Here is a 25,611-nt window from a genome sequence, read left to right as displayed (position 1 = left end):
AACTAAGTAAAAGCAACACGCCAGATTAGTAGCCGAGCTGTCGATAGACTGCTCAGCCCTGAGCCCTTACCCACAAGCCACAACAATAAGCCTATCTTAGGCTATTATTACAAAATAAATAACAAATAAAAAAACAAAAATATATAAAGGCTCCTCGTGCTCGTGCTTTAATCAAAATTACATTCTACCTCTCCGTTTAAAATTTCAAGATTGGATTTGGTCCCAAATAATCATATCTAGGTCTATAATCTATATTAAACTGGCCTATCTGTTTTCATATCTAGGCATTTTCTATATTGAGTAGCCTATCATGTTTCCTCTTTCTGTTCCGCTGTGTATATCTTTCTCTTTGGGGTACAAAAAAAAGCATTTCCTAATTGGGCCATGTTGTTCATGTTGACTTTCCACTCAGTTGTCACTGTGACAAAACTGCTCAATGTTGCGCGACGCATACAGTCTTTGATACATAGAGGGCGCTATTAACACACATACTGCAATGCTACCACATAAACACGCACACCAGCGTTGCCATGTCGGCTTATTATAAGCGACTTTGGGCTTCTTTTTCTGTAAAGTTGCTTGTAGAAAATTGGTATTTGCCGTTGTTGCGCAGAAAATTTTGAAGCGCGGCTAGTGCGACTGTCTCTCTCTGAAGTGCGGCCAGCGTGACCGCAGTGTTTGTTGGGCTTGTTTCTAAAGTGAAGTCGCTATTTGGGCTTGTTGTTTCCAATGTTTTTAAATTATTATCTAAACCAGTGGTTCTCAAACATTTTCATATCAAGAACCCCAAATTTTACGTGTTACGTGACCCCCATCTGAGATTTATTTGTGCCAAATAGAGACCCCCGCCGTACCAGATTTGTGTTGATAAAGTGTTTCAACAATATTTCACATTTTACACTTTTTTTTACAAGATTTATTTGAAAATAGCAGATCTAAACTCACAATGCGTTGCATCGTGACGCGCTGTGAGCTTGTAGATTGGCTATTTTCGGATATAACAGTGTATAACTATTATACACTGTAGGTTTAAAGCAGGGGTCTTCAACGTTTTTCGGCTCAAGGAGGACCCCATTAGCTGAGAAAGAGATGAGCAGGGACCCCCTAGGGCCCTACTACATATTGTATAAAACTGTGTTGCAGATTAAACTTTTTCATATAGATTTCATAGATAGTTCGATTCATGCTAATGTGTATTTTCAGACGGTTCACCTTTTAAACCCTCAATATTTAGTCAACTTGACCGTTGGCTCACTTGGTCTGCTTTTTGGTCTACTTTTTCCCTCTACACCAACGCTTCGAAAATAGCCGATCTACAAGCTCACAATGCCTCACAGAGTCGCAGCACGAGGTGTTATGAGCTTGTAGATTGGCTATTTTCGTCTATGATGTTCCCTATCACACAAAGATTTGGCGGACTGAACCTGTAGTAACTCTGAGGACCCCCTAGGGGTCACGGACCCCCTGTTGAAGACCCCTGGTTTAAAGTGCTCATGTGGCTCATGTTGCTTCTTTTGGGCTTGTTTTACTAGACCTAGTTGCTTATTTCTCTCACAAAACCTGGCAACGCTGATACACGCATGCACACAAACACACACGAAGCACACACGCACTCGCGCGCGCGCACAGCACGTCCAGAGCTAGATGTAACCGGCTAGCTGGCCTGTTGTAGAGAGTTGACACTTGTGAGCTTGTAGATCGGTTATTTTCACTACTTCTAGTTCTTACAGATTTGTTTTCTAATTAATGGAATTTCTTAGATTTAAAAAAATGTATTTATTACATTATTTAAAAAAAAAAATTGAGTTTGTTTTTAATTCATGAAGATTTATAGCCTCTTTTTTTTTTTTGCTTAAAAAAATTATAATTAAAAAGAAAATGTAGGAAACAAAAAATTAAGTAATATATTCACTCGCGACCCACAATTTGGGTAAATAAAGGAGTTAACTCACACACACGCGCGTAAACGCGCGCGCGCGCACACACCGCACGTCCAGCTAGCTGTAACCGGCTAGCTGCTGGTCTGTTGTAGTAGAGTTGACACCCTCCTCCTCCTCCTCCTCCTCCTCCATCCCAAAGCTCGGCAGCCAGCAGCACAGAGAGCTGCACACAGTCGACATGGCGACCGAGAAAATAGAACACCATTTCCCTAAAGAAAGATGAAGCTCTTCCAAGTGTTTTGGAACGAGTGAGTATGTCGTTGACGGGAATGTGACTTTTAATGTGGCGTGAATGAGCATAACCGGTGGTAATGGCCGCGTTAGTTCGTTTTTGCGACATTCATGGGGGGGGGCTTTAGCTGTAATTGCTAACGGATAGCCTGGCTAGGTAGCTGTAAGAGCCCAGACTGACTGTGCTGGGAGGAGTAGCGTTAGCATTTAGCTTTGTCCTGATCATCATCAGTGTGGATTGTTGGGGAGTGAAGTATTTCAGATTATTGAACCATTTAATGTACTGGAATCGCGGTTGCCGTTGGGAATTGAATCAACGCTGCGATCGAATAACGTGGATTGTGTGACATAGAAAAGAGATTAGTTGGCTTTTCCATGCAGTTTGGCATGTAATCTAATGTTAACGTTACATAATGTCACTGTTGCTACGTTTTCCCAGTTTGTCTATAGTTTCCTGTTCTGGACTGCGCTGCACTTGTATGTATATATCATTGCACTTTAACGTCACAACATGACTGCAGTCTAACAGCATGCTATCGTATGCATTGATTCTCTAAATGTCCCTATTATTGTTGTTATCCAACGACGTTAGCCTTAGCCACCCATAGCTAAACATGCTAACAGTCGGCTAACGTTGTGGGCTAGGTTGCGAGCAGGTTAGCATAAATAATAGCGCACCTCGAAATGTGTTTATGGGGAAGTAAGTCAAGAGATTGTAGAATAACGTGGATATTATTTCCCACACGTTCACATCCAGACGTGGCCACCTAACTAATGTTAAACAGTTATCTGAATATCTGCGCAATGTTCTCGTGGATAAGTTGTGCTAATGGCTAACGTTAGGCTAACTGTTAGCCTGTCCAGGACCCTTTGTCCATGATCGCAGCGGTAACAAGTAGGCCACACAACTGTTGTTTTGATCTTATACCCAGTAATCTTTTGTCACTCCACGTTTCGTGACATACATTTACTAGTTTGAATTTGTTGCATGTTTTGCGTTGCTGTCATCGGAGGGGAAGCACTTTAACATAGACTGTCATCCATTAAATGTTGTTCTGCCATCATTCCGACCAGCGTTAAGCCATTTTGAATTCATAGTAGTATCTTATTGACACACATATAGAAATTCATTTTGTCAGCAACGGACTTTAACAATTTTATTCACAACTCACTCGGAGAGTTTAATAATTAGTTTGGTTGCAATTTCTGAACATGTTGACACGGTGAATTGTTTCAAATGTAATATCCTGAAAATCTGTTTAATTAAGATATTGAATCCATGTAAACTCAGGTTTGTTTGGTGCTATTGTACATGATGCTAGATTCTTGGTTTAACCTGGGATCCTAGATTCTTGAGAAACTACACTGTCTCTACATTAAATTATCTGTGGATAAGGGCACCTGCAGGGCACCTACAATTGCAAATTGTATTGGACAGTCAGTTTGAGAAAGGGCATACATTTTAACCCACCTCTCTTCTTTTTCTCTTGCAGTATTTGTCACGTGATGTGATCCAAAATCCACAATGTGTGAGGACATTTGAGAACGATTGAGTTCGGAAGAAAATTTTCTTGATTCCAGTGGAATCTTTCATATATTATATTATATTTTTTCTGTGTAAAATCACACACATTTACACACACATCCCCCAAACAAACCCTGTCACACATTCGTCCCGTCAACATTTAACCATGCCAGTGCAAGCTCCGCAATGGACAGAGTTCCTGCTGTGCCCAATCTGCACGCAGACATTCGAGGAGACCGTTCGTCGGCCCATAAGTCTGGGCTGTGGACATACTGTGTGCAAGATGTGCCTGAACAAGCTGCACCGCAAGGCCTGTCCCTTTGACCAGACAGCCATCAGCACAGACATCGAGCAGCTACCTGTCAACACTGCCCTGCTGCAGCTCGTTGGAGGACAGGTGAGAGACGTGGTGTGTGTGTGTGTGTGTGCATGCACGTGTTTGAATTCCTCTGTTTGTGAAATCGCAGGTGTCACCCTTTTATGGAGAGGTGCATGATTGTGTGTACCTGGCAAGGTAGGCCTTGTTGATGCTAGGCATGTGGAGGTCGATGCAAGCATGCCGATGTGGTTTGTGCATAGGAGTGACTAGAGAGAGACATGGGTTAGTAAGAGAACATTTTGAGAGATTGTTTTTATCTGGACATCACATCACATGTTAAGTAGTCTCACGAAGCCAGACGTTCAGGAAACAATGTGGGAAAAAATAAATAACAGCTGCATGGTGGAACTAATGCAAAGACTTTAGGGTGGTCCTTCATATTGGGGCAGTGATGTGTTTTCAAAGCAGTGGGCTTTGGTTTGTCAGGCTCGCCACTGTTTGAGCCCATATATCGAGTGTAGATTGAGATTCCCCCAGACTTATCAGTAGGCAGAGATCACTGGTTACGTGAGACTACAGGTTGAGCTATAATTATTGTTTATGCATATTATTGTAGTGGTATATCCATTTATCTTAGGCTACATGATAAACATAGCTCTGATGTAGTCCTTGATGAGTCACTCGCCAGTCATTTGGCTGTGGTTGGCGTAGTTTCATTCAGTCGGTCTGCCGGGGAGTTGGCACACATTGTCAATTGTGGTGCAATCAATGAAGTTACCTTTCCGGGAGACAGAGGGAAGCCCAGCCAACAAGTGTATGGCACACATTAAATTGTCCTTTAGCTTAGTTGGCAACGTTTACAGGAAGAGTTAGACATTTTACATTGATAATAACCGTGATGTTGAACCATTGTCAATGTAAACCCTAGCCTAGTGGGTCCCGCGACACACAGGTGGTTATTCAACTTTGTTTGTCTTAATTTCTTTCTTTCTTTCTTTTTTCTTTCTTTCTGTGTCTTTAAACTCAAAGGTTTATAATTATAGCTATATTCTTTTATGTTGAACTGATTGGAAAGTTTAAATGCAAATTTGAAAACTTTATTTGTAAAATAAAACTATCTACAAATGTCACATCAGCCATTTAAATTCTTAGAAAACAATATATAGAACAAAGTATACCAGTAATACTAGTATATACCATAGAACATAATATAATATAGTTTACACTATCTACTGTACTATGCTGTATGTATGTATGTAGGTCAAAGCAGAAGATATAACAGAATTAGAAGCATAGATACAGGTAATGTAGACAGTACACTCTACTCATAGTAGGCTGAGCACAGGCTGGCGCAGAGAGGGGGGCATCAGAGATAGATATGGTAGCAGAAAATATACGTCAAATTGTCTGTTGGCCAGCAATAGGCTTTACTACATTATTATTACTGTTGTATCATTAATTATTGACGAGCAATCGATGTTGTCGATGGCACATTTGCTAAATTATGATGGCACAGAAGGTCAGCAGGCTTCAGGTTGCCGTTATTGAAACTTGTGCCCCCGAAGCCCTGTTGAATAGTGTTAACTCCTCGCGGCTGCTCAACGGTGATAGTCGACGTTTGTTACTCGTAGAAATGCGTTAGAATGGCGATGTCTACTGGAATGATTTCAACACAAATTTGTTCATAATGTAGGGTAAAGTTATAAAGTAGGATGCGTCCTGTGGACGCATCGATGGTGAGTTCTATGCTTTCTCTCTTAATGATATGCGTCAGACGCAGGACGCACAGTGTTAAACATCACTGTAACAACACTAACTATTGTGAATCTCCATCTGTGTATTTGCATGATATTGTTGTGTACCACACAACGAGGGGAGAGTCAGGTCCAACTACGTAGCTCTCTTCCTCATGTACAGACAATGCGCCACTCTAAACTGGTAATTCGATTAAAATTGGCTCCACTGAGACGAGTTGTATCATTGCCAGGTTAAAGTTTACTCATGCACGCACACCTTTACAGATTAGTGTGCACACTGTAGAATGGTAAAAATGGAAAAACAAAAAGGCCCACACTTAAACTCCTGGTTTAAGCCATAGTGCTATGCAAAGTTCAGGATTTTATTATACTATAAAATATATTTACCCTGCTGTTTCACTGTAAATTAAGTTTGAGTACCATTACATTGATCAGTGGTGAAAGCCCTCAACTGTTCTTGATTTAGCATCAATTGTACTTGTATTGGCCAATGCAGGAACATTGATGATGTATTGGTTATGGCAGTGGAATTTGTTATAACCGCGGTGAAAACCCAATGTGGTTGAGCGGGTAACCGCACCCGTGGTAACTCCAACTGTTAATGCTTCTGTTTTGTATGTTTGTGTATTATAGTCAAAAAGATATCATGTGCTCAAGCCGAGAAAATAATCAGGTGCCTGTAAAATAATTCCCCCACCCCAAGTGACTTTTATGAGTTTTGTAGGGAGGCAGAAAAATGAAGACGCATGAACTGAACAGTTATTAGTGTGTTTATGGTAAACTTACATTTTATATCAAAAAATTGCGGTATGCAAAACCACGATAATGTGGCTTTTTCCCCAAGCCATAATATTTGTTCTTTGTTATATCCAGTCTAGACAGAGCTACGTAGACACCAGTTGAACAAAGTTAGAGTATGTTTATCAAGTAGAGCTATATGTAAAGGTGTTATACTGTAATTGTAACCTGTCTGTATGTTATTGCACACAGGTTCCTAAGGTTCAGCCAGTTGCCTTGCTCACCAGTCCAGAGGACTCGCAGCACTATGAGGAGGCCAGAGAGTGTGTGGAGGAGCTGGCCCTCTACCTCAAACCCCTCAGTAACACCAGAGGTACGGTACACACACATGACTGGACTCTACTCTGTCCTCTTACATTATTTATTGACAGACAGTGCAGTGTTTCCTAAAGAATTAGATTCTATTTGTGGTGGTGGTAGCTGACAGTGGGGTGTGTGCTCGGCGGAAGGAAGTGCACCCACGCATTCTTAACCACGTTGTACGACTACGAGCAAAAATGGTTGATCTACAAGCTCACAATGCGTTGCCTTTTGGCGCCAAGTTGAAAGTGATTACATTATTACCACATACATATATATATGTGTGTGTGTATATATATATATATATATGTATGTATGTGGTTGAAAAATATTTTACAGAACACTGTATACAGCTCCATTGTTGGCGTTGTCAAACAAATAAAAAAATAATATATACTTTGTCCAATAACAGCTCACATAATAAGTGAGCTACACTTAATTTGATGTGACTGCTAATTGTTGCAAAGTTAACACCCTCTGTTTTGAATATTCTATTTTTAATGGGCTGTTGGAATGCCTGATCTTATGGGATCATAACCCATGTCTTAAATCGACAGCCGCTCTGGATCAAATCCAATGCCTCTGTGCTTGCTGCTTGTTTATGTCCTGACTACATGACACAGAACTTGCAGAAGAATAGAATAAGGCCCCATTTCCAGAGGAATCTGCATTTCTGATATGTCCTGCTAGCTGTCTCTCCCACAGCAGTAGCAACCTCCTCCACCATCTCTCTCTCCATTAGCTAAAGCTATACCTTCCTCAGCCTATCTCGCTGCTACAGCTGCCACATCAGCACTGGTTGAAGTCTGGAAATATTCCCAACAAATTAATTGGATCGCTAATCACACTGGTTGGACTGTTTTCTTCAATTTCTAGGTACTCTGTTTTGCTAATAACTCTGGGTCAGAGGAGGGTTGATTACTGGAACTCATTGCTATACTGGCACTGGTTTCTATGGGTCTGGTATCTACCGGACTTGCATCACAACGCAAATATCGGTCTTTCATTTAGTTGCCAATTTAATGCCCGAGCTGTCAATAACCCTGGTGCTCCAAAATGTACATTGTATGCAACAGAAGCATCACCACACATTACAAGTAAACATTACGTTTGTCACTTTCTCTGACAGCAGCATTTAGGCTACCATTAGCATAAACACGGTTAAAAATGCCTAAAGCTAAATGGTCTAAACTGTGTGGCTGCAGTTCATTTATAGCTGAATAATTAACATTAATTATATCCACTTGCACAAGCAATCATTATTGACTAGCAGCTATGTACAGCGTGCTGCTAATCTCAACAACCCAGCCATATTCTAACGTTAACTTATAGCTATCCTTACTAGCTAGGCTCCCTACATGCTTTCTAGTAACTTATTTGAAGAGTTAGGTCTCTGAGATTGAGAGCACTGTGTTAAGGACAAACAAACTTCACTTGAATGCATCGGTTTTGGACAAATGTGTGCAGGGGTTCATGATTCTAACCATTTGTGAACTCAGAAGATTTGTCGAGTGAATTGCACTTTCAGTGTCATTGAAGTTAGAGGGATTTTTTAAGGAGGTAGCTGAAGATATATCTTCCTTATTCGATGCCAACTTAGACATTTTTATGAGTGAGAATAAACCCATATTTGAAAAAGAGTCACATTTCATCATCGCACTTTACTGCCTGTACAAAACAAATTAGGAACGACCAACCTAGAATGTAACTGGAAATTCTGGACAGTTGAACTATTCCTTGTCATATTCACTTGTTCACCAAACTGAACTCCTGTGTCATTTAACCAGGGGTGGGTCTGAGCAGCACTGCCCAGAGCATGCTGAGTCGGCCCATGCAGAGGAAGCTGGTGACTTTGGTTCACTGCCAGCTGGTGGAAGAGGAGGGTCGTGTCAGAGCCATGAGAGCGGCGCGCTCTCTGGGCGAGCGCACTGTCACTGAACTCATCCTGCAGCACCAAAACCCGCAGCAGCTCTCGTCCAACCTGTGGGCCGCCGTCCGTGCACGAGGATGTCAGTTCCTTGGCCCAGGTAGAAAGAAAGCCCTCAACTCTTTTGAGAACACCCACTCCATCTTCCCGCAGTGTTGTTTGTGTGTGATTTATGTGAAAGCTGTACTTCTGTTACTCATGATTGAGGTTTGTTTCTTACGCAGCCATGCAGGAGGAGGCTCTAAAGTTGGTTCTTTTGGCTCTGGAGGACGGCTCAGCTCTTTCCAGAAAGGTGCTGGTTCTTTTTGTAGTCCAGAGGTTAGAGCCACGCTTCCCACAGGCCTCTAAGACCAGCATAGGCCATGTGGTGCAGCTTCTCTACAGAGCTTCCTGCTTCAAGGTTGGTTGTGGGACTAAGAAAAAGCAAAATATATTTTACTAATGTCTATTGCTTGGTGACCTTTCTCTTACCAGGTGACTGACTGTCAGTCACCAGGCAGGTGACTGACTAACAGTCAGTTACCTTTTTTTCCCAAGTGACTGACTAACAGTCAGTCACTTGGTAAAAATCTGTGTCAGGTGTCTTACTATGTAGTTCCTACATGATCTAAATAAAAAGTCCTAACATATAATCAGTCTTTGCATATCCAAACTTGAGATGAGCATAAGCCAAATGGTATAGTTCCCCCATTGGAAATCATATATACCCTGGCAACCATCAAAAAAGTAATAAAATCCAAAGCAAATAAAACCATAAAAGCTCTCCCAGAAGCATAAATGTACCAAAGCACAGAGTGTAATGTAAATACACACTGTTAAACTTCCTCTTTCCTCCTTCCTGTCTCCCTTGTCGCCTAGGTTACCAAACGCGATGAAGACTCGTCCCTGATGCAGCTTAAAGAAGAGTTCCGCACGTATGAGGCTCTGCGACGCGAGCATGACTCTCAGATTGTTCAAATTGCCATGGAGGGCGGGCTGCGAATCGCCCCAGACCAGTGGTCCTCCCTGCTTTACGGAGACCAGTCCCACAAGTCTCACATGCAGTCCATCATAGATAAGGTATGTGCTGCATTTTTTAATTGTGTGAGTGGGAAATGTCTCTGTATAGATGTCCTGTTTTCTGTGACCATACAGCATATGTTTGTGTATTCCTGAGATGTTACTATTGGTTTGGCTGGGTATTTTCCGGTTAAATTTGTGAATCAGAAGACCTCGGCCGTCATTGAAAGTATCATTCACTTCTATATGTGTTCTTTTGGCACAGCTGCAGACCCCAGCCTCTTTTGCCCAGAGTGTCCAGGAGTTGACCATCGCCTTGCAGAGGACAGGAGACCCAGCCAACCTCAACAGACTGCGACCCCATCTGGAGCTTCTGGCTAATATTGACCCCAGTCCTGGTAAGGAATTGTCTTTCTTTGTGTGCTATCGAGCTTACTATGTATTTGAGATATTCCAGTGTTAATTGCGTTCTCTTTCTCTCTCATACTGTATAGATACAAATATTTCAATATCTCTCACATTTTCATTGATTGATTGAATACTTCATTAGTCAAAAAAATTACATTTCGTAGATACACTATAGGTAAAAAGGATTAACTGTCCATTTACCGGCTGCTTTTCTGTGGTCTGTTAAACATAAACTTAAAAGATTTATTGAGAATATAAAATCCTGCTTTTTTTTCATTGTTCTGTTCTTGTCCACAGATGCACCCGCTCCTACATGGGAGCAGCTTGAGAAGGGTTTGGTAGCAGTGAAGACGGTGGTACATGGCCTGGTTGACTTCATCCAGAACCACAGCAAGAAGGGAGCTGATCCACAGCAGGTCTGTCTGGCTTTTGGTAGACACAAGACCCAGTGTCATTTCATTCAGTCATGAAAGTCTTGTTTAATATTCTGAGGTATTGTAAAAGCCTATCAGAGGAAATGTAAGGGTTTGATGGCAGTAAAGTCCAGTAGTTTTGACATAGTGTACAACACCGTTCAGATTTCGGTAGTAAAGATGTGGCAAGTTTTGTCCCCTCACTCTGTAGTCTATTTAGCCTCCTCAGCACAGTAAATACAAGATGTACATCTCTCTCCATTTAGCCGCCTCAGCACAGTAAATACAAGACATACATGTGTCGAGACATGAAGCAGAAGGGAGGCTGCCCCCGCGGAGCCAGCTGCACCTTCGCTCACTCTCAGGAAGAGCTGGAGAAGTAAGTCTGACAAATGACCACAATACTTAACTTTTCCATTTATTTTGATATTTCACATTTATCCTTCCTGCCATGTTCAAAAAGTTGTACTTTTTGTAACTGTTCTCATGCTTTGTGTGTCCCCAGATATCGTAAGATGAATAAGCGGCTGGCGGCTCGCCTCCCAGGCTCAGGAGGCCTCATGCCTGATGAGGGCCTTCCCCTAGATGTAGCAGTGACCCGCAAGCCTTCACCCCTCACCAATGGCAGTGGTGGCCCCTCCATGCTTATCGCCCGTGGCACTGAGACAGGACCGGGAGCTTATGATCTGCTGCGTAAGCCACATAAGATGGATGGAGGGAGTAACAGTGCCCCAGGGTCACCCCCTGACTCGTGAGTTCCCTTTTTCTGACCGGCTGATTTCATTAGTTGTGTGTATTTATAAAAAACTATATTTGTGGATCATATTTTTTCTTTTTTATCTGTGGCTTGTTGTTGTAAAAAATTTAGCTGTAAGAAAGTACAAAAAAGATTATTAAAGTATTTATTTTCTAGCTTATGTAGATGTCCTGGTCTGTTTCTAACTCACCATCTTTTCTTGTTCTCTTGTAGTCTGGACTCTCTGCCTAAACCTGGAATGCCCCTGCCACCCCATGGAATGGTCCACCCCAGGGGGCCACCAGACCACCTCTCTGGGGTAAAGCAGATGCCCGTGGTATCTAGGGGGTCTCCAATGTACCCCCAACAGCAGCAACTGCCAGAGATGTACTATCCTGACAGTCGCCCTCCACCTTCTGCTTCACAGTATGAGCCTTCGCAGTACCCAGCAGGTGAGAGCAGACGTGCCAACGTGTGTGCATTTTGCATACCATGTATATATTTTGACATTAAAATACACTGGTATGAGGTTTTACACAATCTACAATAAAGGTGCAACAGTTAAGGAAACTAATCAATTTAATCAATTATAGAAACTAATACATTTTAATGAAATGATACATTTTCTAAACTACAGAAAATAACAGTTCTACAAGCTCACAACTTATTGCGATGTGACACATTGTGAGCTGGTAGATGGCAAACCTGTAACCTTCTGGCAAACCTGTAACCTGTCTTTTCGTCTCTTAGCTTGAAATCCTGACTAGGCTCTGAGTTGGCTAGTCTAATATATTTCTGTGTTGTTACTGCTCGGCACATGCCGTGTCAGGTTACTATAGTAACGAAACGGGGACAGTGGTAGTGAGTGAGGAATGACGTGAATGCTGAATTAATAGCGTGCATGATGGATATTGCAACTGGGATTGTTCCGAAGCAAGTCACAAGTCATGTGAATGATGTCGTGCGTGTGTGTATTCTTCTTCCATCTTTAACCCATTAAGACCTGGAACGCATCAGTGTCACTTTAGATTCATTTTGCTATTCAAAAATAGCAGATTTAGTGCCGCGCTATGAGCTTGTAGATCTGCTATCTTAGATTTCGATTTTTTTTTCTCCAAAAAACTGTTTTAGGATTTAGAAAACATTTTTAAGAATCGCCTCAGGTCTTAATGGGTTAAGAGGACAAAATGAAGATAGACAGATGAGAGAATTCCTCTGTGGGATCTTTTGCCACTTCAGACTTATCAACAGGCTGTTAAATGTTTAGAATTATGTTCAGGTTAACTGTTAACGAAATGAAATGTAATCAGTCAAATCAGTGGAGTGTGTGTGTGTTTGCGTGCACACAAAATCCAGAACCTTTAGTGTCGTTTGGACTTATTTTGTTTCAAGAAAATAATGCATTTCTTTTCTTGTGCAACTCTCAACATAGGACACCCTTTACTTCTTACAGTAGCCTTTATTTTGCTGCTATTTACTATGTTCTGTAAATATAGTTTTCTTTTGCTAATAAAGTCATCTTTGGATTTTGTTACATTTCTTTGGATACATTTTCAACGTACGTACATGAATATAACCATCATTAACAAGATCAAACACGAGTTAAACACTGCAACAAAAAATGACACATTCTTTGTCAGCAGGTGTGTGAGGGTCAAAATAAGGTGTAAAGCTTTTTTCCCCCAATAGTTGCAATACCCAGTATTGACTAGGTTCTCCCATTACCTTTCACAGGTTACCCCTACCAGCAGCCGCCACCATATGTCCATCGTGGTTATGTCCGCAATCCTCCACCCCCCAGTGAACAAGCAGGGCCGCATTACCAGGATGCCTACAGTGGTTATGGCCCCCCAGATCGCTCCTACCAAGCCCCTCACTCTGGTCCGCCTTTCTCCTACCCTCCCCCTCCACACTATGATACGCGGGGTCGACATGGCCCCTACCCCGGCCCCCCACCTCCTCCCCAGCCGTACCCCTCTCAGAGGGAGGACCTAGTCAGAATGAGCCCAGCACCTCTCGATGGCAACCCTCAGTCAGCAGGACAAAGTGGCTCACTCTACCACCCTGAGCACAGTGGCCGGGACAGGTATACGCCGGAAAGCTACTATCCACCAGGCACCCAGCCTCCACCCATGAGGGGATATGCGAGGGTGAGTTTGGTTTGATTCTCCTTGGTGAAACTTTTCTTTAGTAAAAGTGAACTGTGTACACTTTAATTCATACTTGGGTCACATGGTATATGCAAACTTATTAAGACTAATTACCATTGTGTGCCTGTGTTAGGAGCCACAATATGGCCGTTCTCAGCCCAGCCTAGACTACCTACACCGTCGCCGGCAGGAGTTGATATCCCAGCTGGAGGAGAGGAAAGTCATCTCACCTCCACCCTTCGCTGCTTCCCCGACACTCTCTCACCCCTTCCCAAGCGACTACCCTCCTGAGGTAAGTTCTACCTGCATTTAGCAGAGGGAATAGGACCTCACCTGTGTGGATCATGATATAAAGTCACTTTTCATTGACAAATAACACAATTGAATAGTTACATTTTCAAGGCAGTAATAGGGAAGACTGCCATCATTGTGGCTTGTGAAGTTGGCTCAATATGGAAGTACAGTGGCATGTTTCAACTCTGTTGAGGAACTGTTCTGAAGAGGAAATGGTTGGTTGTGTATTAGAATATCTTGTTTACATCTCTGCAGTATGGTGAAGAGAACTCCAAAGCTTTTGGGAAGGGCAGAGAGCCTGACTACGCAGGGCAGTACTCGCCCTGGTCTTGTGATACGATTGGCTCCTACATTGGCACCAAGGACGCCAAACCCAAAGACGTCATGGCTCCAGGCACCATGGAGATGATGGTGAGTTGATCTTGCATTGTCTTCTGTTCTTGGCAGGAGTATTTAGTCAGGTCAATTAGCTAGGTGAGGATGAAAATGTGCCACCTGGTTCCCTTATCTTGTCTTCCACTAACTCTTTTGCGCTCATTAATGATTATTTCCCTCTCTGTAGAATGAGGCTAAAAGTCTGAGGGATCAATCTCTTGAAGCCCCTCGGAGGGGGGCAGAAGTAAAGGATGATGACCCCATTATCCCGTTTGGACCTCAGCCCACTGTGTCACGCTTCGGTGCCATCTCCCGCACCTCAAAGACAGGCTATCAGACCACTGGCCCTATACAGGCTATGGCCTCAACACCCCAGAACCCCAACTCAAAACACATGGCTGGTAAGAAGTTATTCATTTGTTGTGTATTTTTTTATAACATTATAAATGTATTCATGGATTACACATGAACACAAATATTCTAATGGCTATTTGCTATACTCTACACAGTGCTTGTAAACACACCATTGTCAGGTGTACCAGTTAATGCCTCTTTTTATCTTTTCAAATCTCCACACAGATATCAGAGTCCTTTTGACCATTTTTCATTAATTGTCATGAAATGAACAGGAGCTCAATCACTGTTTTATTGTCTTCCCCACAGCAGAATACTCATATGGAAACCATGGAGGATGGGGACAAGCCTCTTACCCATCCCACCAGACCGGCTCCTCCTCCTCTCAGGGACACTTTGAGCGGTGAGAGTTATGCTTGTTTTATATTATGGTGTGGCTCTGCAAGATAAAAGATGTTTTATTGTCACTGTATGGAACATACAACGAAATTGTGTTTAGTGCATCCACTTAAAACAAATAGCAGCATCAACAAAATAAATACAGATAGAGCAACATTATGCCATAAACTGTTAGTCAAGTCGCCATAGTCTGTCAAATAAAAACAACCATAGTACATACAATAAATCTTAAGAAAGAAAATCTTGAGAGGCTAGCCATCTATGACATGGTCTGCGTGTGTGTGTGTTTGTCTGTCCGAAGCTAATCTTGCAAACCGCTGGACTGACCAAACTTTGTATGCATGCTGCCAGTAGAAGTAGCCTACCTCCTCTTGATTTCTTTTCACATAGGTTTTATACTTTTTTGAAATATTCTACCTTACATTTTATAATGGAAGTCAATAGCGCTGAAACCTTGCCCAAATTACTGGGACAGTGTGGATGGTCATGTAAACGTTTGTCCACCTCTCTCCAGCCTGCCTGTGGCAGCCTCCGACAGAGAGCAGCTAAAGATTGAACTGCAGCAGGTCAACCAGCAGATCAACCAACAGACCCAGATGCACAGCATGGAGGTATTGATGCTCTCTTTTGTTTTAAAGATTTTTTTTGTGGCTTTTATGCCTTAACTCATTGACTGCCAGAGTGAAAACATCGTCCATCGTCCCCTTGCCAGCAAAAACGGCGATTTTACTGTACCTTTGAAAAATCATGGAGTATTCTCTGTGACCTCCTTCCTCACGGAGATCGGCCGCGATCCTCCGTTCCAGAGCTATTGGCCGTTTGAATGTGGCTTGTTTTATGAAAAACAGCAGAAAAACAAAACCGAGAATTTTTTACTTTTATAAATCCTTTAACATGAAAGGTGCCTAGCTTTTTTGTTGTTGTGATCACGTGATCTCTGGGTGTACTCTTCTTTGGTGGTGCTTGGATCATACTTGGATCATTCCCCCCCCCCCCCCCCCCACCAAAAAAACAAAAAGTCGCCATAAGTCGACATTGGCAGTGTTTGGACGATGTCTCGTCAGAAGTAGTTCTTGACAGTGAATGAGTTAATTGATAGGATAGTAGGCCGACAGGAAATGGGGAGAGAGAAGGGGAGTGACATGGAGCTGTCAGGATCGGCTACACCAGCGGTCCAGGCCGTATTGATGCTCTTATGAATTATGTCTGTCCTGTCTGTTTCACAGCTTACATTCGAATCGGTATCGGTAATCGGACGTATATATTTTCAGGTATTCGGGATGTGCACAGCAACTAATATCACTAGTTTATCATATAAATGAAGGAAACTGAGAAAACAGCCAGCACACAGTAAATGTCCGATGCTGAGGAAGACCTGTTAGGTTGAACGCGTTTGTTGCTCTGTCCGTGGAGAGGTAAATAAAAATGTGAAAAGGACATTTATGGTGTGCTGGCTGTTTTTTCAGTTTCATTATATTGCAGTGTCATTATATTGAGCCGTGCACCTTGAGACTTTTGTTTAATCTGGAGTGTTGTGGGCATTCTGCTTTGCAGTGCTTTCTATAAATGCACACAATGTCTCCATGCGTATCTGTGTGTCCCCCGCGTATTGCGGCTAATCGACTTCAAACTTGCTGAGGACTAGGGGGAATGCAGTGCTTAGTGGGAAATGAATGGAGAGATCTATGCGTCTTGTCTGTCTGGGTCCCTTTTATTCCCGTATATAGAGATCACAGATGTCATCCAAGTACTATGATGATGGGTACTGCACTAAGTACTATGACAATGGGTAGTCTGACAACGGGTATTGCTATTGCTTAACCTGAGGGGCATGCGTCTCCAACGGGCATCGGCCTATGAGACATTTTTACATCCCAGGTTGATTTAAACACATACCATGACATAGGTGTGTAAAAATGCTGCTTTGTGACCTTTAAAAACTGGACTGATAATGCAATATGTCTCACTAAGCAGTGGCACCTGTAAACTAAAGCTTGCGGCATTTCCCGGAGCTGAGAACTGACTACTCCCACAGAAAGAAACATTTCAATGCAACACAACATGATGATGTGTCTGTGCGCCATGCGGCTGCTGCATATGTAGTCTTTGAGCCATTTCCCTAAGCCTGGTAATTGTAGGTGGGCTTTTATTTTCTTCCTCTTTAGATGAATTAGTACTTTCAGCATTGATGCTTCGTACTTACGTGATTAAGATTTTTTTATGATAGTTGGTATTGATGATTTTTTTTCTGCCAGGCTGCCAGTAACTCTTTGATGTTGCAGAGGGAGGCCAGTGCTATGGCAGGCCAGCCCAGCCAGAGCCAGGTAGGCCAGCAGCAGCAGGCAAAGTGGCCAGCAGGGGGCACTAGCACAGCAGCAGTCTCCAGCGAGCAGCTCAGCCTTGAGCTCCACCAGGTGGAGAGAGAGATTGGCAAGAGGACCCGCGAGATGGCCATGGTGAGAGGACTTAATGTGGAGTGATAGTGATGTGAAGAATCAAAATCACACCACCTTTTTTTTTGTTGTTGTTTTTGTACTGGCTCACCTCCATCCTACTCCTCCCGTTCAACACCATGTGCTGACAGGCACTGCCTACCCTGTAGTAGTCGCTAGCGCAGTGACAAAGACTGCCTTCCCTCCCATGAACATGACCAATTGTGTTCACGTAGACGCTCGGCAAGCAGGATGCACCGTGGTGGATATGAACTCCATGGTGGTGGATAGGTACTTTTCCCTGCGCCACCCGCAGTTCTAGATAACCCATTGCATGGATGTGGAATTTGTGTAGAGGAGTTTGTGTTTTAAGTCAGCTGAGACTGTGCCATTTCAGGTAATGTCAAGTAGTACATTTTATTTGTGTATCATGCAGGTGCAAATTCAATGCGCTTCACCAATAGTAGAAAAATACACCAAAGTAGCAAAAATATACAGTGACCACCCTAACCTCCCACCCACACACCTACAAGCATTAGCATTACTGACTGCCCCCGCACGCACACAGACAACTGCCCACTTAGTGTCTGTCTGGCACCACCACACACACAAACATGTGCACACATAAGCACACAGATTCTAACCATCCAAGGCCTGGAACAACATAAAGATCTTAATGCTGATTTTTCCAAAAGAGTAGGTCCATAGTGACCAAATGTGAGGATCTGTGAGGCCTGACTGGTCTATGAGCTGTGAACAGGTCAGAGATGTATTTGGGAGCTAGACCACTCAGAGCCTTAAAATAGTATAAGAAGTATTTTGAAATCGATTCTGGGGAGCTAAGTGGTTTGAGCACAGGAGTAATGTGTTTGGTTCTTTTTGTCCTGGTGAGCACTCTAGCTGCAGCATTTTGGATTGGCTGAAGGCTTCTTTTACCCATTTTGGGAGGGAACCCCTATTTGTAACTATACCTTTCAGGATGGGAACCCCTTTTGGGGTTCTTGAATACAGTTCTTGTACAATATATAGCAACATACATTTGTTGTAATCTTTTAATAAATATTGAAGTTTTTCCAGAATTTAGAAGGTCTAAGGCATTAGCAAAGAGGGCGTTAGACTAATCTAACCTGTTGGAGACCAGTTTTTCTGTGTCATATTGAGACAAGAAGCTGGTAGACCCCTGTTCTCAGGACTCTGGGGGTTCTCGGGAGTCTGGGGGTTCGGAGTCTAAAGGTGACTCCACCAAACAGACTACTTCAGTCTGTGAGTTGGCATTTAGTTAATCAGAAGCAGTCGGCCGATGTGCACAATTTTGTGCAAATGCTTTGAGCTGGCAGGCTGGCCTGCCAATGTTGCCAGGTCTGCTTATTATAAGCGACTTTGGGCTTTTTTCCCTGTCAAGTCGCTTGTAAATATTCAGTTGCTGGTTGCTTTTGTTTGGGCTTATTTCTGAAGTGTAGTTGCTGATTTGGGCTTGGTTTCAAGATTCTTTTTGAAAATGGCTGATGCAATAGGGCTAAAGTGGTGAAACTGGTCGCTTCTTTTGGGCTTGTTTTCATAGACCTCGTCGCTTGTTTCGCTCACAGATAGCATTCTCCACCAGCCCAGGGCTAACAACGGGCTCTAGTCTAGTCGAGACCAACCAAACATGCTCGGTTTCTCATCGACGTGTCGATAAGGTCCCGACGGACCTCTACCCAACGGAATAACGATATCCAACGCCCAGTCGGCCCAAAATCTGTGCAGTGGAGAGCTGCCTTTAGGGTCTATACGAACACATTTCCCCTCTGTTCAGAGGAGGGAAGCCGGAAGGGAGGGTGATATTTGTCACTGCGCATAATCCTACAGGCTGGGAGTGGTGACTGTCAGCGTAGAATTTTGAGCAGCAGGAGGAGTAGGACGAAGGCTCTATGTCCTCCTAGTGGGTCTCACTGGCAGGTGAGCCAGTAGGGTACAACAGCAGTGGCAAGCAATGGGAGGAATTGATAGGCATAACGACCACATTGGGGAGAAAAAGGGGTAAAAATAATTTGCTACTCTAAATTTAAAGGGAAAATAAGCTGCTCTAGTTCATGTCAACGATAACTCCAGTTATCATTGAGGATTACTGAGGGTTATTCATCGGCCATTTCTTTTCTGAAACAGTTGACAAATATTGTGTGTTTTTTCCAACAGGAGAATCAGGTGGCCCATGATGTTCAGCAGTATAAAATGAAGGCTGCAGAGAACGGACAGCCGGATCACAAGACCCAGCTGGAGGAAATCTCTCTGGCCCTAGGGTGAGCCAACACACGTACAGTATATCTGAACTAGAGCCTGACCGATGCCACATTTTTGGGTCTGATGTCGATCCCGATTTTGGAGAGTCTTAGCCCTCCAATTACTGATGTTTCGACCGATACTTTATCAAAAAGCGCGAAATCAATCCATATCCATTTGAAAAACATAGATTTGATTAAAGTTTGAGCTAGCCAATCTACAAGCTCACAACGCATCAAGCTTTTAGATATTTTTGTAAAAATATTGGCCAATATCGACACAATAAAAAAATGTCAAATAATGGCCTATATATTAGCCATGCCGATATATTGGTCTGGCTCTTGTCTGAGCACACACATCCTTGAATGTCTTTTCCAACCGTTGCCTGACTCCGTCCCCTCCCTCCTTACCTTTCTCATTTCAGTGAGGTGTCGAATGGCTCCAGCAGTCTGCAAGACAGTGGGGTGGGTGGATCCATGCTGTCACTGACCAACAAAACGTCATCAATGAGCCTGTGTTCCGATGCTGGAACTGGCGCTTCAGACATGCAGAAAAATGGTGTGGTCCATTCATGCTCTTAGACCACACATTTAACACACACACACACACACACACACACACACACACACACACACACACACACACACACACACACACACACACACGCTCGATTGAAAAGCATGCACAGGCACACATACACATCAGTTTTATTTAGAAGATGAGCAGTATCTGCCGTGATATGAATTTTCTTTCTTTTTGTTCTGTGAATGAGCTTTTTTTAATGACTTCATTGCCTGGAAACCAGGGCATTTGATAACATTTCTCGTTTTTGTTGTTTTGTTTTTTTACTTGGACTACAGATAAACAAGGCTCACAAATAGATGTCAGGAAGGCAAATGGTGGTGATGATGATAGTAGCATTGATACAACATCTTGATTTAAGAAGGCTAGCCCCCAGTGCTGCATAGTAGCCGTGGCACACACAGACGGGTAAAATATTTCACCTTCAGCGATCCCCAGCCCAGATAATTGCTGAATTGCACGCTGATAAGTGAACAATTGAGCACAAAGAAGCAAAGCAGATTAGCTAGAACTATCGCATAGACCCTTTTGCACGATAAACCTTAACATTCGTACAATGAGCGTCGTCCATTACAATGTGATGACTGTGTTATAGTTGTAAACACGGCAGAAGTATGATTGTTGGTTCCCAGACACACCCACCCCCAGAATTGTAATGTGGTTGGCCAGACGACGAAGGTCCGGGGAAGGAAAAAGCAGGCAAATGTTGCACCAATCCTAGGCTGACCTTCAGATGCCAATAGGCAAGGTGTTTTTTCTAGTCACATGCACTTCCTGGCCCCGCCATGAGAAGTATGAATTTTATTAGTGCATTTTATGAATACATCATATGTCTGTTTCATACTTGAAAAGCAGTATATTATATATTTAACCAAAGCATTCTGTTTTAAAGATTGCAAAATTAAGTCTTTTTGATAATGAGCTTTCCTCATGTTTTCTATAAGGGAACCTACTATGAGCTTCTCTTGGTTGTGGTGTGACTTGTGGTTTGGTTGTAATGTCTTTGCCTGTATGTTCTGGAGGAGTTGGCATTCAGTCTTTCATTGACTGTTGTGGAGTTCTTCACACCACGCTCAATGCCATGAAACGAAAAGTGTGTTTTACAAAACATGCTTATATACAGTATATACACAGTATGCTGTAATTACAGCATTTACTGCATGAGGCGTAATTATGAATAAGTAATGGTTTTCCCTTCTCAGAGCTCCCCGTCTGGTCACACAAAAGGCCTCCCCATTGGGATTATTGTGTCATTGGTTCTCCTTAACTTCTATGAAGTTGCGTTCCCTTGTGTGTTTTTTTTAATGCTTTACATCGTTACAATTTGGGGGGTGTGGCTGACAAACAAAGCTCTTAGGTCACCTCAGAGCTTTGTTTTTAAAACAAAGGATTAAACTTAATCAAACCATCTCCTTTTGATAATAGTACAAAATTGTCCAAACATTTCAGAAACGTAACTGCGTACTCGTAGAAATCCCGTTGATATCTTTTGGCGTTTCATAGCTGTATAATGCATTTGAAGTCAAGTACATAAATTAGGGTAACAGTGTTTACTGAGGGGAAATGTATGTCTCACTGTAATATTTGTCCTTTGAAGAGATTTGCCTCTTAAATTGCATGTAGTCACATTTCCAGTTCACTGCAGTGAGTGTGTCACAGTTGAGTCACAACATGCTATTGGCATCATCACCACCACCACTAATACGTCTTGGTCCCTGTCATGGAATATTGTTTATTGCTGATGCTCAAATAAGGAGCGTTTTGCCTTTTTCTAAACAATTGACATGACTGGCTACAATTATAGAACTACCCTCAAATGCAAAGAGTGGGTCCTTGTGTGCAAACGGTTAAAGGATAAGAATAGAGGTGACGCGCTGGTCATTTTGGATTAACATTCAGCCTCTGGGTCAGACGAGGGCTAATAAGGAGCTGACAGTCTGGTTTTAACAGATGCTTGGTTACGAATATTTGCCATTCATTGGATAACTGCACAAATGGGCTGATTTAATCTGTGGCCATATCGGTTAGTTGACATCCTTTCCCCTGCAGGATCAATAAAGATCTATAATTATAATTTGGCCATTCAAAAAATATATATATATATTTTATCAATTATCTTTTATCTTGCATTTTTTCACCCAATGTAGTCATTATGCTAATTGCCGCCCATATGTATAGTCCCTGTCACTGCCAACCCTTAATGTTGGTTTGGGGAAGGGTGTAGTGGAACCACATTTCTCCTCTGATACACATGGAGTTTTCACCTTCACTTCACAGACGAGTTTTACTGGGAGGGTGTAACGCATGTGGAGGAACACACTCCCTTCCAGTTATGCTCTCTGATGAAAAGGTGCCTTGACCAAGCAACAACACCCTCCCCTGCTGGCTTCCACCCACAAAGACGTAGGGCTGTCACGATCATGACATTTTTGTTGACGATTAATTGTCACACATAATTACGATTAACGATATAATTGTGTTTTTGGCATTGAACATTGGAGCATATAAGTAGAAATTACATTTGTGTTTGCCTTTTGGGCTTTGCAAACAAAGATTGCATGGGGCAGATATGACAAATAACTTAAATATATACAGAAATTACTGCCAATGACCGGTACCAATAATCAAAATACATAACATGCTATGGCCAAAGCAGGACATGCATTTAATAATGTTCAAGCTCACGATTATGCAAAAATAATTGCGATTATCTCAAATAATTGCGATTAGGCGATTATGTAATAATTGTGACAGGCCTACAAACACGGCCAGTTGTGTTTGTTGGAGCGCCCGGCCAAGCCGGAGGCACTGGAGAGGAATCAAACCCCAGTCTCACTCTCCACAGTGGTAGAAAGGAACTTACCCCTGCGTCACATGGACACCACAATTCAGCCATTTGACTGGGCATCTCTTATTCCAGTTTGTCAGATCTTATAAGGTGATGTTTTGGGGTTTCTCCTAGTTTTTTTCCCCCCAACCACACATTTAAGCCTCTCAGGCTGTTCCTTGCTACATTTATTGTTTAGGTACACAACTCAACTTATACATATGAGTATGTATACATACATTAATATACTAAAGCACTATTAATGTGCCACCTCTTACTACTCGCTCAGCATTTATATTAAATGATCTCTACTTAGAATCAGCAAAATGTTTTTTTTTGGGTTTTTTTCTGTCCACTGGTTGCCAACACAGACTTTATCCTTTCCCAGTCGAAGGACTTCTGTGCGCATTGATGTGTTCACTTTAATCTTTTTGTGTTCAAACAAAGAAAATGTTCTTTATAGACTATGCTTCCGAAGAAGACAAAATTCAATAACTTTTGAAAAAATACAAAAAAATGTTTTTTGTGTGTGCTAGATTGTATTGTAGAAAATGTACCCTGACTATGGCTTATTTTTTTTCTCAGTGAAGTGTGCTGTACTGGGTGATGGTGTTGAGGTATTAGAAAAATCTTTTTTTTTTTTCCTCCCCTGTTTATCCCCCCAAGTGGCAATTCAGGAAGTCTGATGAAAAGGTTGGCCTTATTTTCTTCATGAAATGCTCCTTGCTGTGTGTCCATTTTAACAGCATGAGATGATCGGGAGCTAATTGATGCTAAATTGGCATGACTGAGCTGTCATACAGAAAGACTCTGGCATAGTTTTTCTTTAAAACTATCACTTGAATTACCAAAAATGACATAACCATATATTAAAATTCTCTGCACCATGTGGCTGGTCAAATCAAGTCCTGCAGTAATAAATACATATTTTATTTTAAGATAAAAGAGTATTTTAATTGGTCAAACTAGCACTAGAATAGAATACATGCCTCGGTACATCAGACGCGTCTTTGATAAAACAAATGTCAACTAGTTGACTGTGTGTAGAACAGCGAGAACATACATTTAGAATGTTAATAATGAAACATAATTTCACATATTGTGCTATTTATTTAGGAAACAGAGCACTAGTGTGGGGGTGGGGGAGGGGGCTCCTTTCACGCTGTTTCACAAATTGCAGATTGGGAGTTGACCTAACAAAAAAATATCATCTTTTTTGCTTTAATCCCTGCTTAACTCATGCAATAATACAAATCTCTAAAGATTTGAACTTCTTTTGGTTAGCAAAATGTTATGGACCTAGTTGGGTTTGCAGTTTTTTTTCTTTTTCTAAGTGTTGAGTAAATCACTGACTTCCAAGTCTTACGGTGATGAGTGCATGGCCTCATGTCAACACGTTGTCTACAGTGATACAATGGTGTCAGTGTGTCAGACACTGGCTGGTATTCATTTACAAGTCACCTGTTTAACCACTTAAACCCTATATACTTAAGTTGACTGGGGTCCCACAGGGCTCTACACTTGGCCTGCTCCTTTTTTCCGTCTACACCAAATCTCTTTGTTGAAAATATTAGATCTACCAGCTCACAATGCATTGCAAGCTTGTAGATCTATTTTCACTGAATGTTTGCCCCAGAATAGAGGCGCTAGGGTTAAAGTGGTTAATTGTGCCTAGGGAATTACAATTTGATTCAGTCAAAAGAGGGGATGAAAGATTAACCAGAAATTGGGTGCATTTCAAGATTCGAGGTCTATTTGTCACTACTCATACAGGTACAAGCCACGAAATGCAAGGGCCTGTGAGTTTTAGCGTCTCAGTCTTTTAAGATAACTGTTAACCTCCAACATCATGCTTCCTGATTCTATATAATGGGGTCCCTGCAGCCATTACTGAGCAGCATTGACATACTGATATACAGGGTGGTTTCCATGCTTAAATAGCAATGAAGTTTTTAAGCCTCCTGTTTTTGTTTTGTTTCCGAGTGGAACTGCTTCCTACCCCTTATACTCACACAGCCAATTAATCCCCCCACTCCCTTGACCACTGAACTCTGTTACTGCTGTTTGAGGCTCTCATATTATTCCCTGACTTTCTGGGGAGATGTGCAAATGGCATTTTTTACATGATTACTCCCTTGTAAGATATCTCTTAAATTAAGGTACAGGTTTGATTTCAGCAAGAAAAAGTTTTTATATGTATATTATACTCCATTAAGGAATGTCTAGAATTATCTTCCTCCAATGTGGATGTAGCCATTATTACGCCATTTTATGACTTTGTAAGAGAATTCACTGTGTGAAAATTGGTTTGCATTTTTGTATAATACAATCTGCTTTTTTTTGTTTGATACAAGAGGGAGGTCAAACTGGAAGTTTGAAGAGAGGAAAAAAAATTAACCTGTGAAATTGAGAAAGCAAAATGTAACTTATGTACTACAGTGATTCTATGCTGATGGGGAAGGATTAAATGATATTGCTAACTCTGCAATTTTTTGTCATGGTTTTTAACTGATTCACCACACTGTCTCACTAGCTATCTCAAAAGGTTTCCCTGGAAATTGCAAATAAGTGAACCTCACACAGTCA

At 42.1% G+C, this 25,611-nt stretch overlaps 1 protein-coding gene across 3 annotated transcripts; it reads left to right on the top strand.

Moving 5' to 3' along the window:
- Positions 1–2,074: 2,074 nt before the first annotated feature.
- Positions 2,075–25,513, top strand: rc3h1b (ring finger and CCCH-type domains 1b). 3 transcript variants are annotated; one of them, XM_080441007.1, is made up of 20 exons: positions 2,075–2,188; positions 3,665–4,093; positions 6,763–6,883; positions 8,658–8,897; positions 9,022–9,197; positions 9,656–9,856; positions 10,062–10,194; positions 10,502–10,620; positions 10,884–10,996; positions 11,123–11,368; positions 11,588–11,805; positions 13,088–13,503; positions 13,637–13,795; positions 14,053–14,208; positions 14,360–14,573; positions 14,836–14,929; positions 15,440–15,536; positions 17,208–17,381; positions 19,533–19,636; positions 20,041–25,513. In XM_080441007.1, exons 2-20 carry the CDS (start codon positions 3,863–3,865, stop codon positions 20,195–20,197), a joined length of 3,369 nt encoding a protein of 1,122 aa, XP_080297133.1. In that variant the 5' UTR covers positions 2,075–2,188; positions 3,665–3,862; the 3' UTR covers positions 20,198–25,513. The 3 variants fall into 3 exon arrangements, with proteins under 3 accessions (XP_080297133.1, XP_080297132.1, XP_080297134.1); XM_080441006.1 differs by having other exon boundaries at positions 17,181–17,381; XM_080441008.1 differs by lacking the exon at positions 17,208–17,381.
- Positions 25,514–25,611: the final 98 nt, after the last annotated feature.

The sequence above is a fragment of the Gymnoscopelus braueri genome (assembly GCF_963280865.1).
Source record: "Gymnoscopelus braueri genome assembly, chromosome: 10".
NCBI lineage: Eukaryota > Metazoa > Chordata > Actinopteri > Myctophiformes > Myctophidae > Gymnoscopelus > Gymnoscopelus braueri.
This window is presented reverse-complemented; position numbering and strand designations above follow the sequence as displayed.

What these genes read in the sequence shown, in the direction of transcription:
- rc3h1b (XM_080441006.1), top strand. Translation starts at nt 3,863, where the DNA reads ATGCCAGTGCAAGCTCCGCAATGGACAGAGTTCCTGCTGTGCCCAATC. An exon ending in CCAGGGTCACCCCCTGACTC is followed by an intron (nt 11,369 to 11,587) that starts GTGAGTTCCCTT and finishes GTTCTCTTGTAG; the next exon opens with TCTGGACTCTCTGCCTAAAC. An exon ending in CCCAGATGCACAGCATGGAG is followed by an intron (nt 15,537 to 17,180) that starts GTATTGATGCTC and finishes TTTTTCTGCCAG; the next exon opens with GCTGCCAGTAACTCTTTGAT.